Raw genomic sequence first — 18,962 nt, 5'->3', positions numbered from 1 at the left:
CCAGTGACAACCCACTTTTAGCTCTCTGCTCTCCTCCCTGTCCTCTACCTGTAATGAGAATATCCACGGCAACATCAAGCCCCACGTAGGCTGGGCCCTTGGTCTCTGGAATGCCTTCCTCTCTTTCTTCCTAAGCCCCTTCCAATGCCAGCCCTTGCATGCTAACTCAGGTGGACGGTTCTTCTGCCTCAACCATCTAGTTGAATGCAAGATCCTTTGCTGCCTTGTGTTCCTATTTCAGGCCTGTGCATCCAGGCTGTGTCCCTCCCCTGGTCTGCGGGATTCTTTAGGGCAGTGCTTAGCATAGGTCTCTATGTTCACTCTGAGCTGAGACACACTGTAGAGCTCAACTCTTTCATATACAGAAGAAAGTCACTAATCCCAGAAGCTGCAGAGGTGAAACAAACCTTCTCATCCTTTGGGGGCCGACCCCGTTTCCGGGGACTCTGCTCTTGGGCTCTTTTCAGAGGGGACTTGGAACCTCTCTCTGAAGAGCCTGAAGACACCCTCTTCTTTCCTTCTCCCATGTTCTTCTTCACCTTCCCTTCAGACAGGCTAAGCTTCCGCTTCTCATCACCTGAGTTTGGCCTACTTCTCTCCTCACTGGAATTACGCCGATTCTTGTCATCAGCAGAATTGTGGGATGATGTCTGAAAGTTTAATAATAACAATGATAGCCACCACAGCAGCCACTGCTGCTGCCACTGCCATTTACACAAGCCACACCCTAGGAGAAGCACTTTATATACGCTAACCACACAACAACCCTACAAAATAGGTTCTGCTATTGCTCCCACTGATATTTGGAGAAGCAGATAAAAAAGTCAAATCACTTGCCGATAGTCCCAAAGCTGAAAAGTGGGATTTACACCCAGGCAGTGGATATACTTGAGAAGCTATGCTCCTAATCTCTAGTATATAAAAGGAGAAATGCCTGTGTTGTACTCAAAAGCTGAGCTACTTCTCCTGAGTCCAAGTGACTTTCCTAAGAACAGCATCTATTCTAGAAAAGACCACCGCATGCATGGAGTCTCAAGCTGACAAGTAAAACGCGGATACCCTAGAACTGAAGTAGTGTTCTCTCCGTTGGCATTTCATAAGAAAAGAGCTTTGGGTTTGGGCAATATTTAATCTGTTAGTTACTATGCCAAAATAACCAGTCTGATGTTGGAATAAAGCAAGAAGCAGTCTCTTACCTGGTCTTTCCCTTTGGCTCTCCGGAGGAACTCTTCGACAGCATCCACAGCCTGCTGAAATCTTTTCCCCTTGTTAATCTTTATCATTTCTTCTTTATGTGCATGGTATGGCTTTAGCTGTTCCACTTTGATCCAAGCACTGGCAGAAAATACACACAGAAAGAGTATGATCCACAATGCCCAGGGCAGAAAGTATCAAATACCTCATTGCAACAGAATGCAGATATTCATCTGGTTTAACTGGACTTTGAAACAGGCCTGCCATGTTTTCAAAACATGTTATCAACCACCCAAAACTCTTGGGGTGTTATAAAAGTATGTCTTCCTGAAACAAGTCAGGCACAACCACCACCACCAACAAAACAAGACCATCCGCCACATGTTGCAGGCTATTTATGTCTATTCTTGTTCACCAGCTGTCCACACTAAACCACACATTGCCTGATACTTCTGCAGGGCTGAGGAAGCCTGGAGATGTTCTTCCATTCTCATCACAGGACTCCCTCATGGACCTGGGCATCAGGAAGGATTACTGACCACAGCAACATCACTGCCCAGTCAATACCCAAAGCAGAATGACAACCTGTCAATCAAGTGAGAATCAGGGATGCTCCCACGGCTAAAGATATGCAGTCTGGGATGCCTGGGTGGCTCAGTGGTTAAGTATCTGCCTTCAGTTCAGGGTGTGATCCTGGAGTCCCGGGATCGAGTCCCACATCAGGCTCCCTGCATGGAGCCTGCATCTCCCTCTGTGTCTCTGCCTCACTCTCTCTATGTCTCTCATGAATAAATAAATAAAATCTTAAAAAAAGAAAAAAGAAATGCAGCATCTGAAATCTGCTCTTACAGATATTTGTTCATAAATGACCATGTCTGTGGCCACTAAACCAGACAAAATATGACAAATAATTTGGAATGAGGGCAGCAGTTGTAACAGGAGGTATTTTGAAACAAGATTCTGCTTGTGATTAATGGTGGAACATACCCTGTTTAATTTTTAATTCCTACCATCAATGTGTAACACATACAAGTAAAAAAGTGGGATCCCTGGGTGGCGCAGCGGTTTAGCGCCTGCCTTTGGCCCAGGGCGCGATCCTGGAGACCCAGGATCGAATCCCACGTCGTGCTCCCGGTGCATGGAGCCTGCTTCTCCCTCTGCCTGTGTCTCTGCCTCTCTCTCTCTCTCTCTCTCTCTATCATAAAAAAAAAAAAAAAAAAAAAAAATTTTACAAGTAAAAAAGCCATCAGTTGTCACTTCTAAAATATCTGTCCTACCATTCTAACCTGAACAAATTTGCCCCAGCTCACTTCCTGTAGTTTTCCTAAATGACATTCAGCTCCCCAGTACAAAGGAGAAGATTTTACAGGTTTGGTGAGGTATCAGTTAACTTATAGACATTTTTATTGTATAAAACTCACAGGTTTCTTTTTTTTTTTTTTAACTCACAGGTTTCATAGCATAACCTTCTGGAAAAGGAGTCCGGTTAAGGATAGAGAAACTGAGCTATCATACTTAGGGCCCTTTCTTTTAGAGAAAGCTAGAGAATATTCACTAATAATAGTGTAAAAATGTGAGGAGCTGAATCAGTTAAGTGTCCAACTCTTGATCTCAACTCAGGTCCTGAACTCAGGATTGTGAGTTCAAGCCCTGCATTAAAAAAAGGAGAAGAAAAAAGAAAAAGCACTAATCTCTGTACATAAAAATAGTGTGAACAACCCAACAATGGCCACCTATGTATTGAGTGTTATGCTAATAACTGTGACAATGGATCTGTACAAACACAATAGCTGTGGGACTATGAGCCTGCAAATGTGACAGCAAATGAGAGCTAAGCATTTTATCTATGGGTAAACAAAATCACAGAGAATGGAATGATGAATGAGGCCTCAGACACTGTCTCACCGCATAAAGCTTCAACTAGGTGAGGTAAGCAGGTACCTTCTAGTGATTAACTCATCTTAAAAGTCTGAAACTTGACTGATAGAGTCAAGTGGTCTATTCTACGGAGAGGAAAAATGGAATGATATTTTGACCTCATGTTGCCTGGAAGGTATACCACTGAATGGACCCTCCTGCTTCTCTTCCCATTTAGTGTTTCTAAGGACAGACCACCAGAGCAGAGCAGATGCAAAGCCAGATATGCCCTGAAAAGCAGGCTAAGCTGTCCTACTGAGATGACACAAGTACCAGTGATAAAGCTTAAAGAGCCACATGCTCTAGACATGCCTCTTCCTTCGCTGCACTTCAGGTTAGAAGCGGAGACTCACATAAGTTCTGGTGTAAGACCAATGGGGTGGTTTTTATGGAGCCCTGTAAGATGGGACAATACAGTCTAAGGCATCCTAATCTCTGCCTCCCTCTCCCCACATGAACCTCTGAATATGAGGACGTGGAGAGGTAAGGACATTTGTGGAGGAGGCACCAATAATTCATGCCTATTTTTTCACCGAAGCATTTTAAGTGGATTACTAATTTCTGCCAGAAGAATGGTACAGTCAAAATTCCATTCATCCTGAAGACTGGCATTTGAATACTAAAACGAAATTTTCTGCTTTGACCATTTTTTAAAAATGACAAATTTGCTAAGCAAATGGACAGTATAAATATCAAGAACATAAATGCAAGAAATATTAATCTAGCTAAGAAATCAGCCTATTATTGAAGCACTGTGCCCCGTTAGAAAAATGGTAAATAAAAAGCCAGCTCACCAGAGCCTTAGGAGGATTACCTCTTGAAAGCAAGCCAAATTGAAATCACTTTAGCCATCTGAATAGTTTTGCTCTAAAGGCTAACTCCGTCTCCTTAAAGAGTACACTTCTCAGCCACAGCTTCAATAATGCACCATTCTCTAGTACACTGAGGCCTATCAGCTGGGTCTGGCATGCAACTCGTGCTCAATAAATAATCACTGAGTAAATGATGCCTTCCAAGCATGTTCAGAAGGGCTGGAATGTTGGTCTCTGGGTTAAATGTTATAAGGCTTTGGTGGCCTTTTCGGGTTGTTGCTGTTGTCTGTACATTTTTTGTTTTTTGCTTTATCACGACCCTGAGATCAAGACTTGAGCCAAGATCAAGAGTTGGATGTTTAACTGACTGAGACACCGAGGTGTCCCCGCTTTTTTAAAATTTATTTTTATTATTTATTTAAAGATTTTATCTATTTATTCATGATAGAAAGAGAGAGAGGGAGAGAGGGAGGGAGGGAGGGAGGGAGGGAGGGAGAGGGAAGGAGAGGGAGAGGGGGAGAGAGAGAGAGAGAGAGAGAGAGAGAGAGAGGCAGGCAAAGACACAGGCATAAGGAGAAGAAGGCTCCATGCAGGGAGCCTGATGTGGGACTCGATCCCGGGACTCCAGGATCACGCTCTGGGCTGAAAGCAGGCACTAAACCGCTGAGCCACCCAGAGATCCCCACCCCCCCTTTTAAAATGACTTCTGTGTCTTTCTGTGATATGAGCTGTGACTTGTGATTTCCCTTCTATTATCCTCCTGATGCCTAGATGGAGCTGGACCTTTTCTGCCCAATTTGCTGTCGGGTTGGAGTCAGAAAAATTAAGCTTAGTCAAGTGGTGTGTAAATTATGAGCCCTTGCTTTTACATATACATACAAGGAAGTTAATCCTATTGTTTGTAGTGGTAATCAGTGAGGTTGTTATGAAGAACAAAATGGATGGTCCCTTAAGATATCTGGCTAAGGGATCCCTGGGTGGCGCAGCAGTTTAGTGCCTGCCTTTGGCCCAGGGCTCGATCCTGGAGACCCGGGATCGAATCCCGCGTCGGGCTCCGGGTGCATGGAGCCTGCTTCTTCCTCTGCCTATGTCTCTGCCCCTCTCTCTCTCTCTCTCTCTCTCTCTCTCTCTTTGTGTGACTATCATAAATAAATACAAAAAACTTAAAAAAAAAAAAAAAGATATCTGGCTAAGTGGAAGAAAGCAAGGTGCAGAACAGTGTGTGTAGTATGCTATCAACTTACGTAAAAACAAGTAAAAAGGAATATGTAATTTCTTGATTCTGCACATAGTATCTTTGGAGGGGCATATTATAAGAAACTAGTATAACTGGATGCCCATGGGCTGGTAACTGGGTGGCTGAGGGACAGGGATGAATGGAACTGTTTCATAGTTTATACCTGAATTGGAGGGGTGGGGGAGGCAGGCGTAAACATGTATTATCTTTAAAAACAACAATAAATCAACAATGAAGGCCTCTGCCATAGAACATGGGCTGCTCTGCTCATGGGATTGCCCCCATGACTTCTTTGTTTGTGAGCTTGCTCAAGTGGGTAGCTACTACCAGGTGGTAGGTGTAACTGCACCTGTAACACAGCCAGGAGCAGCAAACTTACCCTGGTATTCCAATACATCTCCTGTAAATTCTTTTCATTTGCAAATATAAACCTTCTACTATAAGCTACTCTCAGATTACACACTCTGCTCAAAATGAATTTAAACACCTTACATTTTCAAAAATTTCCGTAATTCTGACCTGCTCTTAAATTAAAATCATACCATATATATATCATATTAAACAAGGGTCTATAAACAATCTCTAAAACTCTCAATATGTGTCTCAGACTTCATGACACAATGACCTGGGTGGGAGTCGGGGTGGGAGGGAGAACACAAATGTGTCAGTAGAGTCCAAAAGTGAGAACAAAGATGGGGTGAGAAGTTATCGTTGCTTCTCCATCTAGAATTTGGTGAATAGTACTGAGCAAACGATTTGTATGCTTGCCCTGCCTGAAACCACTGAAAGAGGCTAAGGATTACGGAGTCGTTACAGGTCCAAGTCTAAGCTGTTCAGAAATCGACACCTAAAAAACCACAAATCAAAAAACAAGCCCCCCCCCCAAAAAAGAAGCCACAAAGAAAATAAGAGTTTGTCAGTTAATTTCAAGCAATGATTATCATATAGACATCAACAAAGACCTGCAGATAAGATAGATTTAGAAGACTCTGTTTTCAAAACTTGAAAACATTCCCAAATGCTGGATACGGCTTTCAAGCTGTGCTGCCTATGCCAATATGGCTAGCCCCTTCTTTTGTGCCAGATTCTTTAATTCTGGTTTATGACACCTGCTCCTGGAGTCCACTGTCTCAGCCATGAGGGGAGTCACCTGTAGGATGGATACTGGTGCTGGGAGAGGAAAATCTACTCAGTGCTCTCTAGGACAGGTACTGCCCAGCCCTGGCAGAGGGACACTGCTGGCTCAGTCCAAATACCTGGAGCAGTGCACTCAACATCCAGTTGGCTCTCTTCTCCAATTGCTACAGTGTTGGATATAGAGAAAGTGAGCCAACCAAGTGCCAGGCGAAAGGAAAGAAGGATGCTCCGATGGCTCCGATCTGCTTGTAATTACAAGCCACAGGTTTTTTTTCCCAAGAGTTACTTTAGTACTCACTCACTTCATACCTTATATCTCCCTTGATATAAAAAGTATTTCAGGTTGGGATCCTGGACAGCTTATCACTAACTCCACAAATCTCCTGACTCTTAGTGTCTACATCTGTTAAAAAGTCTTATCCGGGGATCCCTGGGTGGCGCAGCGGTTTGGCGCCTGCCTTTGGCCCAGGGCGCGATCCTGGAGACCCGGGATCGAATCCCATGTCGGGCTCCTGGTGCATGGAGCCTGCTTCTCCCTCTGCCTGTGTCTCTGCCTCTCTCTCTCTATGTGACTATCATAAATAAATAAAATTTAAAAAAAAGTCTTATCCGTTTTCCAGAAGGGCTGTTGTAGGATCAGGTATGAAGGCTGCTAAAGAAACTCTCAAGTGGTCATTTGGAATCTATCCTCTTTTGCCATCAATACTCTCTTGAACGGTTTGTCTCGGGGTTTTTGAACACTCAGGGACTACATGAGCTCCCTCGATTCTGCCATCCATGGCCACTGATGAAAATTTCAAACCCTGAGCTCAGTTTCTATCCTGATGAGCAACTCCCTGTCCAAGATAGGCCCTCAGGTACCTGAAACTTCATCTGTGGGTGTGGTCATGTGATAGAGTCAAAGTTATGCTAAAGTTATTTTTCCCTCTATATCTCCATGAAGTAGAAAACGACCACAAGTAGCCCTCATCCACAGTGGTCATCCAGGCTCGGAGAGCTGAATCCAGCCATCTCACTGAGTTCTTCCCCTTCCAGAGGCAGCTTGTTAAGAAGATCGGTCCTCAGGACACCTGGGTAGCTCAGCAGTTGAGTGTCTGCCTTCGGCTGAGGGTGTGATCCTGGGATCCAGGATCAAGTCCTGCATTGGGCTCCTTGCAGGAAGCCTGCTTCTCCCTCTGCCTGTGTCTCTCTCTCTGTCTTTCATGAATAAATAAATACAATCTTAAAAAAAAAAAAAAAAAAAAAAAAAAAAAAAGGAAGGTCTGGTCTTCTTTCTTCCCAACAAGATGTCAACATAATTTGTCAAGATATTTTAGCAGAGAAAAGGAGAAAAACTACTTTTCTAGAGAATTGAAATCTTTATCTTAAGGACCTATCCTTTTCAATCTTTAATAAAGGTTCTTGCTAATATATATAAAAAATTGTATCTATAAATTGTTTTTGTCATAACGTACAGTTTTGAAAAGGAATGTCTCTCACTGAATCCTGTATTGCTTAGGAATTCAGGAGCAGCCCCATGGGGTCAGGCCCTATCCACCAAAATCAGGACACTGTAGCCAATAACCCCTCTCCCCTCCCTGATATCAAGCATCAAAGGTGAGGGAAAGCCCACTTTCTTCTGGAACCACCTATGGCCTTGCCCTTTACAAAGCAGTTCTCATCTCTAAAAATCCACTTGTACTTCCCACAGAAAGCACTTGTCAAATGTCTTGTTTCCTATAGTGCTTCTTATGCACGCCCTAAACATAGTCACCATAGCACCAGTTCTACTCATAGTGCCCCTTACCGAAATGTCTGCTGATTTATGAATAAATCAGTGTTGACCTCTTTAGGGCCATCCATCATTTCATCAGTACGGATTGTGGTCTTTTTAAAGTCATTATTAAAGAATCTTACTCTTTGATGGGACTTGGTCCCCTTTTCTGATCCTGACTAGTTCCATCAGATCCCTTTGGGAGCATGGACTCAACTGCACACTGCACTCCTGGCAAGGCACAGCAGTTTTTACATAAAGGTGGAAATTTTTTTTTTTTTTTTTTTTTTAAAAAAGAAGGTACAACAATTTACTGTTTGGTGTGGGAAGCCTTTTTGGTCAAAGGAATAGACCCAGTTGAAGTCCTTAGGAATTTCTGACTCTCAGATGTCTTTCCTTTTCAAACACAAATCCTTCTCTCTCAGGAGTTTCCCTTTCTTGAAGCCACCTGATTCTTACAGCTTATTCTCTCTGTAATGTATCTCCACCTCAACCTGGACTTTATTCAACACCTGCTGTTTGATGAACAAGTGGCACTACTTCTCTCCTAACTATGAGGTAGGGAAAATCATCCCACACGTGGGCAAGGACACAAAAGCTTAGAGAGGTGAAAATAGGGACGCCTGGGTTGCTTAGTCTGTTAAACGTCTGCCTTCAGCTCAGGTCATGATCTCAGGGTCCTGGGACAGAGACCCGCATTGGGCTCTCTGCTCCTCCTTCTCCCCCTGCATGTGCTCCCCCACCTCTGTCAAAATAATAGAAAATTTAAAAAGGTGAAAACAGCTTGCCCAAATTGTAGGGCAGTGCGACTGGCATCTGAATGTATAGTACGACAGTAATGAATCCAGAGCTCTTTCCCCAAAATAATTCCCTAGACACTTTACCTTCAGATAATTTAAAGATAGTAAATAATATGTACTGAGAACCCTTCTCCCTTCAGGAAGTGCTCGGAGATCCTTACCCTTTGTTTCCTTTTGTTGTCATCTGCCTAGCCACAAGAAGATAATGTGTTGGTCCTGTGACCACTTAATTTTTAAATAACTTTTTTTTTTTTAATTTTTAAATAACTTTTTAAGTGGAATTCTACCAAAGGAGTTTAACAAGCTTAAAGATACTATATATCTAATAGTTGCCTTGAACTCACTTGTTTATGAATCTTCACAAAGAACTTTAGCTAGAAATCACATCACTACCACTACTAACCCCAATAGCTTACTTTTATGTTCAGGAAGTGCATTCTTTTCATTGGCTTCACTTGTGTGCCTAGTTAAGTGCTGAAATTCACTCAACTCCAATTTTCTGTCTCACTTGTATTTCTTATACAGAGGGATCAGTTTACTCTTCTGACCTTACAGCATTTTTTTCTACTTTTTTTTTAATGATTAAAAAATCATATTCTCATTGCATAAAAATAAGAAAATTCATAAAGTATAAGGAATCCTTCCAGCATTTTTTTAAATTATAAGAACACAGGGATCCCTGTGTGGCTGAGCAGTTTAGCACCTGCCTTTGGCCCAGGGCATGATCCTGGAGTCCCAGGATCGAGTCCCGCATCAGGCTCCCTGTCTTGAGCCCTGCTTCTCCCTCTGCCTGTGTCTCTGCCTCTCTCTGTGTCTCTCATGAATAAATAAATATTTTTTTTTCATGAGAGACAGAGAGACAGAGACATAGGCAGAGGGAGAAGCAGGCTTCATGCAGGAAGCCTGATGTGGGACTCAATCCCGGAGTCCTGGGATTATGCCTTGAGCCAAAGGCAGACGCTCAACCAATGAGCCACCCAAGCATCCCAAATAAATAAAATTAAAAAAAAAAAAAAAAAAAAAAGGGAACACAATGGTTTTCAGGCCTCCTGTAATCTGATCAAGCCCCCACTCTTTATGAGTTTCCACTTTTGTTGTAAACTGGTATATGTTTGTTTAGCTAATCAAGTTGGGTCAACCATATTTCCTGTTATTCTCAAGAACAGTTCTTTACCCAGGTGGGAAGCCTCACTCTGCTCACACATCCAACTTAACACCCAGTTGCTCACGGTATTCCAACTGCCTGCACACCCTTTTTCTTCCTGCCTATTCAAATTCTATCCATCCTCCAGAGTAGATTCTAACCCCATCTCTTCTATCATCCTTCTTTGACCTGCCTGTTCTCCACTGATGTCTCCTTGTTCTAGAATCCTTTAACAGTCACCTGTATCACTCATTCTGCACTTATTCCCATCTGAAATGTTTATGTCTTGTCACCTGAGTTCCTGAAAGGCAAGGACCACAACATCTGCTTTTCTTTGAAGGAAGCTCTTTTTGGTGTCAACAATTCAAAGTGTGCTGTACAGGGATCCCTGGGTGGCGCAGTGGTTTAGCGCCTGCCTTTGGCCCAGGGCGTGATCCTGGAGACCCGGGATCGAATCCCACGTCAGGCTCCCGGTGCATGGAGCCTGCTTCTCCCTCTGCCTATGTCTCTGCCTCTCTCTCTCTCTCTCTGTGTGACTATCATAAATAAATAAAAATTTAAAAAAAAAAAAACAAAACAAAACAAAGTGTGCTGTACAATTAGCACATGTATACACAGGGACAATCTTTCTTGTAATGTCAGTGGCATTACCAGAACATTCCTGCTTCCAGAGTGTCTGTGGCTGTCACAGCTGTGGGTCAGTGATTCCCTTGAATACTGTCATCAAAAGGCTGCTAAATTATTTTATGACAGAGAACTGGGTATATTGGCACACCTGCATGGTGAAGGTAGACACACCATTTAAACTCTAACTCAGGCTAAGCACTCTGGCATATAAACTCCTGAATGAGTGAAGAACACTGCTTATAACAGATTTTGCTATAGAATATATCACTTTCTAGAAATATCTATTTTAACCATTAGCATTAGATTCTTCAGGAAACTCACAGACATTTTAATCTAAGAATCCTAAGTACAGCTACTTAAACCACCTAGCTACACCCAGGTAACCAAAACCATGTAATAACAAGAGAGCTGAACAAATCACTGGAAACTCAGGTAAATATGTATTCTCCTCCTTACTGTGACTTATATGGCCTATCAGAGAATCTCAAGGGAATGGTCCTGATTTCACTGTGTATCTCACACATGAACCACAATGATAAACAGCCATTAAAAGAGAGCTGAACGTGGTCTTTATAAAAGGAACTACTAAATTAAAAAAAAAAATTTTTAATAAAAGGAACTACTATGGGATTGGATAAAGAGATGTGAGAAATGACATTACTGTGATTATCATATTTAAAAGAATCCTATTTCTCACCTGACTGACATTGTTATTGGCCACAGAACAATTCCTATGAGCTAAGAATATATTTAGGTATAAAGCCAGAACAATATGCCATTCTCACAGACTACAGTAAAAATGAACTAGGGTCCCTAGAATATTCTCATAAGCAGCTCAGATCCAGGGCAACGCCCAAACAAAGGGAAAGTGAAACTCCCAAACAGCACTACTCACTGATCTTCTGTTCCAAAAAACTTCACAAAGAAGCATTTCTTGCCACGAGGTTTCTTCAAGTCTTTGGGTGGATTAACAATCTGGGGAGTAAAAGGCGGAAAAAGGTTTTTCACACCTCTAAGTTGGTAGGAAAAAAATGAAATAAAACAAAAGGAATATGTTTAAAATGAACCCAGGATCTAGTACCTGTCCAAATCTGGCACGTTTCTACTGAGATGTGTGGAAATGTGCAAATATTCTAGTTCCCTACATGTACCATGTAGCAGTGTTCAGTAAGTAGAATACCCCTTCTACTGCAATGGCCCTGTTTTAATAGCAGTTAAAACTAAGATCAATATCAATCCCCTTCAACCATGTGACCCTGTGATCACTGAAAAAATGCACAGAACACTCTTAAAAATATTTCAGTGAAGTAATAAGGTGGTGACTATGCTTACTGGTAAGCACTGGGTAATGTACAGAACTACTGAATGAATATGCTGTACACCTGAAACTACAACACTGTATGTTAATTATGCTTTAATAAACAAACAAACAAAACAACTGTGCAGGAAAAGTTGAGACAGGTAATAATAATAATGAAGAACAACAGAGGCAATGAAAATGCCATATTGCAAAGAGACAGTCTAAAGACATATCCTGGGCTCCTAGCAAGAATTTAAAAACAGAACATTTGGAAAGCTATGACGGATCGCCTCATGCAAAATCTGGAATGCCAACTTCTGCAAAGATGCACTGGAGCAGCACATATGGTAACATGGAAAGAAGATTTAAACTTAGTTGGGACAAAAATACTTTGACTTTTCACTAACCTACATTTAGATTCCGCTCTTCCTGGAGAATTTATTTTCTTCTCCTTTTGTTACATTTAAGTACAAGGCTAAAATTCAAATTAGAATTGATTTCCAGGATTAAGAAACTTCACCAAAACCATCTCTGGTTCAAGAGATAAGCATTTACTGCAGATTAAATGACCTGGTTTATACTGCACTGTCTTTTCTAAACAAACTGAAGAGTAGAGAGAAAAAAATTGTGTTACTTAAGTCCAGTTTAACTAAATGCCGGAAACAGAGAGGAATGAATCTTAACGTTCTTCACCTTCTCAAACCCAACTTCAGACGTCTTCCGTTAGTATCAAGACACTCACCTTTCCTGGCCAAGGAGGATACCGGCCGAGTTTCCCCCTAGAGAAAACACACAGTCAGCATTTGCCCTGGAAAAGCCAGTCCATCTCCTTCAACCCACTCAACATGAAATGTATTTTCCTAACTCTCCACCTGCACCCTCAAGTGCCAAAACAAAAGCTGGCAAACAGCAGTTCTTAATTTGGCTTCCGCAGCTGGACCCAAGAAGCCCGAACTCTTCAGAAACGAAATGCGTAAGTGCAATAAGGTATGTGCATTCTTGCGGCGACAAGGAATACAGAACAAACGAAACCAATCAGGAGTCACTGGTCTAGAGCCTCCCCAGGACTGGGGGCTTGGGGCGGGGGGGGGGGGGGAGCGTAGTTTGCTCTGTAAACACAGACTTCCCCTTACAAAGTCTGGTTTAATTCACCGCGAGACCAGCCCGGCTTTGACACAATGCTAATGGAAACCTTCCTCTGGGTCGAGAAGTGAGCTACGTCGCTCCAGGGAAGCGGCGACGGTCAGTCTTGGTTCGGGCGGTTGTCTGGGACACGGAAGCAGACCACGAGAGGCACCCAAGAAGGCAGCGGTCACTGCCAAGCCTTCGGCTGTAAAGGAGAAGTCCCCCTTCCATTTCTTCACGGGGCAGCGCCAGCAGTCCGGTTTCGACACCCCGGGCCAAGTCGCCCGCACAGGTCGGCTCCATCGCAACGCGAGTTTTGACGGGCTTGCCCAGGCGAGGTGGCCCCGCGGGCTCCCCGGCTCGCCCGCTTCCCGGGGGGGAGCCTCAGCAAGACCCCAACGACCCGGCGTCCGCGGGGAGGCATGCGGCGCCGGAGACTCCCTTCGCGGCGGCCGCCGGCGTGCAGGTGCGGAGCGCAGCCCTCCCCCGGGCGGCCTCGGGGCTCAGAGCCCGGCCCGCCGCGGCCACTCTCGGCCTCAGTCCCCCGGGGCCGGGCTGCCCCTTCCGCCCGGCGTCGCTCCCGGCGCCGGCACCTCGTCTCGCCCTCTCTCCGCAGCCTGGAGCGCTTAGAAAGGCAGCTCCGGGGCCGGCCGCGAACCCCGCGCCCAGTGGAGGAGCTTCCCGGCGCACCTCGCTTAGCCCTGGCCGCCCGGACTCACCACACCAGATCGCCGAGCCGCAGACTCACAGCCGCCATCTTACCACCCAACCACCGCCGACGCACGGGCCGCCGGGAACACCAAGTCGCCCCGGCGCCGCCCATTGGAGTGCGCGCGGCCACGTGACGAGGGGCCGGCTGTCACCGGCCACGCCGCTGCCTTGACGTCACCGCGCCCGCCGCAATTCATTGGCCGGCCCAGCGGCACGTGACGCAGGCGCCGCGGTCTCTGCGCGCCGGAGCCCGGAGACTCCCGGCTCCTTCCCCCTCCCTCCGGCTCGTGACAACGAAGCGCCCGCGGTCCGAGGCGGCGGAGGCGGCGGTGACGGCGCGGCCGGCCGAGCGCGCGAGGGAGCCGGCCCTGCGGCCCGCCCCGCCTCTGGGCTCTGGCCTCCTGCCCCCTCCCGTCCGCGCTTCCGTTGCGGCCGTTAGCCCCGCGCCGGGGCCGGCCGCGTCCCCACACCGGGGCTGCCCTGACGGACCTCGGCGCGGCCTGGAAGCCAGCCTCGGCCCGCGCGCGGCGGGCTCTGCGCGGCCTCGCCCGGGGGTCTGACGGGTCCTTCGGTGCGCGCTTTCTAACGGCCGGCGCCCGGGGAGCGGCTCGGAGCCCGCGCCCGCCGCCTCAAGTTCTCCCGGGGCGCCGGGGCCGCCCGCCCGAGGTCGCGAGCTGCTCGACCGACGTGGACCCGGCGTCTCTGCGCTTCCTCCGGGGCCGGCGCGGCGGCGGCACGGCCGGCGAGGCTGCCCCGGGCGCGCGGGGACCCAGCCATGGGCCGCGGCGCGGGCCGGCCGCCCGCCGGGAGGCATGGCTCGGGGGCCGGCCGCTAGCGGCGCCGCAGCCCGGGCGCCCGGGCCGGCATGAGGACGGCCGCGGGGGGACGAGTGCGGCCCCTGGGGCCGTAGCCTGCGTCGCGCCGGGGACAAAGGTGCGTGTCTTTGTCGGGACCGGGCTCTCCCGTCCGCCTCGTTGTAGTTTGACACTTTTAGAGAAGTTGGGAGCTGGCTGTTGTGACAACAGGAAGGCAGATGCTCGCGTAGTTGGGAGTCCGTGAAGCCCAGGGCGTTGAATGGGGAACTGTTTACAGCAGCCCAGCGCGGAGCTCAAACCCCCCCTTCCCCCCGCTCCCCGGGTACAAAATAGCAATTTTTTGGAAAGCTCCAGTCCCAGTCGCAGGCCCCCAGTAGCCTCGGTGTTGTCGACCTTAGAGTTTCTCAAGAGTCGGTCTCTGCTTGAGAAGGTGGCGGATCCTTAACGCGTCTCCCTGTAGGTGTTTTTGTTGTAGACTTTGGTTGTGAGCACGTTTTGTTTTGTTTTGGTGGTGTGGTGGTGGTGGTGCCATTTGGCTTGTCCGCAGCCTGCTTTTTCCTGGAATTCAGTTTCCCTAACCGTACCGGCCCGTTAGTTTCAGGAGCTGTCATTTATACTGTTTTGTATTGTCCTCCGGACAAGCCAGGAATTGGAAGCACCTTTGAGATTCCAGGAAATGACTTCGTAAAATTCGACACACACACACACACACACGCTGTTCCTAATTTTACAGACTCTTAAATGTTTGAGGAATTGAAAGAGACGTTCAGCGGTCTGATAGAATATATGAATTTTTAAGTCGACATCACATTGGACCTCGGGGCATTCTCATGGGAGTCCAAACGTGGCGAAGAATGTAGGTTTAGTGTTGTCCCGGAACTTCTAGCCAATGCAATAAGACATGAAACAAAAATAAGAGATGTTTCAGAAAGAAGGCAAAATTCTCATTTCTGGGAATGACAGGACAGCCTGTGGGGGGGGGGGGTAAAAGTTAAGGGAAAGCTATTGAATGAGTTCAGCAAGGAGATTAATAATTACAAAATCAGCCTACAAAATTAACTTTTTTGGTTTCACTGATAATTAGTTTGAAAATATAGTAGTTCAGAGAACATATAACAACAACAAAAACTTTAATTCCTGAGAGTAAACCAAGGTGCAAAAGAAGGCTACTGTTTCTTGGATAACACCAGTTGAGGGTTTTAGGAGGGATGTTTTTGTGTGTACAATAACTGTGCTTTTATGTAGCGTGATGTTCGACTTGTTAAAAATGAGTATTTAAATACTTATTTTTTTCTTACGCTTTTAAGGTTTTACTCCCAAATCTTGTTTTACTTACAAATGTAAGAATAGTTCTTTAAAAATAAAAATACTTGACCCTTGACAAAGCTTCAGTTAAGGTACCAGCTTAAAAGATTACATTCCCCTAAACAATGAACTCTTTTTGCAGCGTTACGTACCCTTAAATGTTTGTTTGTTTGTTTATTTATTTATTTATTTATTATTATTTTTTATTCTTAGAGAGAGAGAGGCAGAGACACAGGCAGAGGGAGAAGCAGGCTCCATGCCGAGAGCTTGACATGGGACTGGATCCTGGGTCTCCAGGATCAGGCCCTGGGCTGCAGGCAGCACTAAACCGCTGTGGCACCAGGGCTGCCCCCCTTAAATGTTTTAAACTGCATTTGAAGTTTTTTGTTTTTGCTTTTTTAAGTGGGCTCCATGCCCAGCGTGGAGCCCAATGTGAGGCTTGAATTCAAGACTCTGAGATCAAGACCTGAGCTAAGATGGAGAGTCAGAGGTTTAAGTGACTGAGCCACCCATGCATTTAAATTTTTATATGCTTGTTCTCTTAAATACTTCAAAATTCTAAAATGGTGAATTTATAAGCCTAATGGTAAAATCTTTCTAAAGACGTAACTCTTGTTAAGTCTGCTAGATGGAGAAATGAGATTTAAATGAACACTTTCAAGCTTAGATTTTCTTAAGCATTTCAAATTAAAAATATAAGTCTCATAGGTCAGTCCGATTTTCTTAAACTTTTCAAATAACTTAGTAACAAGTAGCAAGGAAATCTCATGATTATAAAATTTAATGCAAAACCTACCAAGTGTTGTTATGTTATAGGTTTGATTTACGTTTATTCTCCAGTTCTCTTTCTAAAGTCACACAACTGAGAGAAGCAGTTATACCATCTAGGTGAACAAAGTAACAATGTCTAAAATTTGGACCATGGTAAGGTTACATTATAAAAATTACCGCTGAGGGGCACCTGGGTAGCACAATCAGTTAAGTGTCTGCCTTTGACTCCGGTCATGATCTCAGGGTCCTGGGATTGAGCCCTGCATTGGGCTCCCTGCTCAGCGGGGAACTTGCTTCTCCCTCTCCCTCTGCCTGACGCTCCCCCTGTTTATGCTTTTGGTCTCTCTCTCTCTCTTAAATGAATAAAATCTTAAAAAAAAAAAAATTACTGCTGGGACAGAGACCTGTTTGTCCCTTCCAGGGTGAACTTCCTACATCCTGTTAACTTTGAGGTTCCCTTTGTTTGGTGAGAAATTGCCTGCTTGTGTCAGTGGGGGACCTTTAAACCTCCTCTTTCAGCTGTAAATGCAGCTGTAATTTATTTTCTCAACCCAGTGCATCATGAATGTCCTGAGGGCCTTGAAAGCTTCTTTTAGGAGAATTTCTTTCCAGCATTTTAGTGCACGATGGTTTTTTGCACTACCAACCTGTTTTGCTGCTAATCACTTTGCTGCCTATTTAGAATTATTCTAACTCTTCATTTTTAGATATATTACTCCCTGATCTTAGCAATCACAATTTTTGGTCATGGTAGAAGAAATGAATGTTATGTATATACAAGTAGAGATTCTTGTAAGTGGATATATGTGATAGTATAAATCTTCCTGAATTAGTTGCTAATCATTCATTACTGTCAAAATACAGTGAGCTTTTTGGGGGGAACTTGTCAACATGATTCTAAAATTGATCTGAAATAATAAACAGGCTGGAATAACTACTACTTTTAAAAGAAGAACAATAAAGATGAACTTTTGATTGAAGATATTAAAATACCATAAATTTTTTTCAAAACAGTATAGTATTGGTAAAAGAATGTCTGGATATACTAGATTAACAGGTTGGATTTCAGTAAGAGATCTTAAAATGCCTAATACATTACTATATAATATATGCCAAGTCAGCAGTGGAAAGAAAGGTTAGTGATTGATGCTGAGAAGAAGCCAAGTTAGAGAATTCAGTGTGAAACATTTTTTTTTTTAAAAGACTTTAAAAAATTTTTTTTGTTTTTATTTATTCATGAGAAACACACAGAGAGAGAGAGAGAGAGGCAGAGACACAGGCAGAGGGAGAAGCAGGTTCCATGCAAGGAGCCCGACGTGGGACTCGATCCCGGGTATCCAGGATCACACCCTGGACTGCAGGCGGTGCTAAACCGCTGCGCCACTGGGACTGCCCAGTGTGAAACATTTCTTTTATATCTCACTGTAATCAAAATTAAACAGTAACAAAGTAGGAAAAAGTAGTTGTATGACAGCATTATATATCTGTAATATATCAAAATTTATAGATTTGTAAGAAATCAATTTTTAAAAGCTGCAGTTGTTTTCAACCATTCCCTTAATGCTGGAAATTGAGGTGGTTTTTATTATTTTTCCTCTATAAATAAGGATGCAGTGAATATTTTTATTTACTATAATGGTAGAAAGTTCATACTAGAGCGTGAGTAGGATGTAAGATTATACCTGAAGTGTGTGTGTGCACACACACAATGTATATGTATAGTGTGTGTGTATTTGGATATTTGTATTATGTAAACCTTTTGGTATTCTGGGCTTTGCAATCTGTTTTGACCATTTCCGAGCAACTTTGAAGGTCTTTGGCATGTCATAATTTTTCACTTTGCTAAGGGCCAGTTTTAGGTGGAGAAAGGTTGGTGTCTTAGGAAATGAGTCGAGAGTCACACTCTCCTGAGACACTGGTTTTTTACTTAACCCAGAGGAGGCAGTACCTTCTGTGAGCTATTGAAAACTTTTCTCATTGTAAGGATTGGCCCTAAATGTAAGTGTACTGCTCGTGATGGAAATACAGAGATCTTAAGAAAGAGATTATTCTCAGCCAGAAAGGAAAAGGTTAAATTAAATGAAAAACATTATTCTCTAGTGGTCTTTGCAATTTTGAGGATTCTTTAAGGCTCCATCAGCATGGATTTTCTAACATCAAGGAACTATTGACTAGGCATAGAGAAAAAAAAAGACTGGAAGTATGCTGAATTCTGGTTATTTCTGAATGATAGTATTTGGGGTGATTTACACATTTTTAAATGATATATTTAAAGCAAATAGTATTGAAGAAAAAAAGAGTAAGTGGTGATTAA

At 44.4% G+C, this 18,962-nt stretch overlaps 2 protein-coding genes across 11 annotated transcripts in view; one reads left to right on the top strand and one right to left on the bottom strand.

Annotated features, from left to right (window-relative positions):
• GLYR1 (glyoxylate reductase 1 homolog) overlaps positions 1-13,898 on the bottom strand; it is a 35,830-nt gene extending 21,932 nt beyond the window's left edge. For 2 of the 6 annotated variants that reach the window (XM_049110934.1, XM_049110935.1), the window contains exons 1-5: positions 13,766-13,895; positions 12,664-12,700; positions 11,517-11,596; positions 1,197-1,335; positions 408-650 (exon numbers count right to left, since the gene is read on the bottom strand). In XM_049110934.1, the coding sequence (XP_048966891.1) occupies positions 408-650; positions 1,197-1,335; positions 11,517-11,596; positions 12,664-12,700; positions 13,766-13,869 (603 nt within the window). In that variant the 5' untranslated portion in view covers positions 13,870-13,895. Of the gene's footprint in view, positions 1-407; positions 651-1,196; positions 1,336-11,516; positions 11,597-12,663; positions 12,701-13,765 lie in introns of all 6 variants that reach the window. The other 4 variants (XM_049110936.1, XM_049110933.1, XM_049110938.1 and 1 more) reach the window with 4 other exon arrangements.
• Positions 13,899-14,549: 651 nt separating this feature from the next.
• The window catches only part of UBN1 (ubinuclein 1), a 39,277-nt gene continuing 34,864 nt past the window's right edge, over positions 14,550-18,962 (top strand). For all 5 annotated transcript variants that reach the window (XM_025416611.3, XM_025416610.3, XM_025416609.3 and 2 more), the window contains exon 1: positions 14,550-14,690. The gene's annotated coding sequence lies outside the window, so the exon portion shown is untranslated. The remainder of the gene's footprint in view (positions 14,691-18,962) is intronic.

Source organism: Canis lupus, chromosome 6 (genome assembly GCF_003254725.2).
Source record: "Canis lupus dingo isolate Sandy chromosome 6, ASM325472v2, whole genome shotgun sequence".
NCBI lineage: Eukaryota > Metazoa > Chordata > Mammalia > Carnivora > Canidae > Canis > Canis lupus.
The sequence above is the reverse complement of the archived record's forward strand: the minus strand, read 5'-3'. Positions and strand labels throughout refer to the sequence as shown.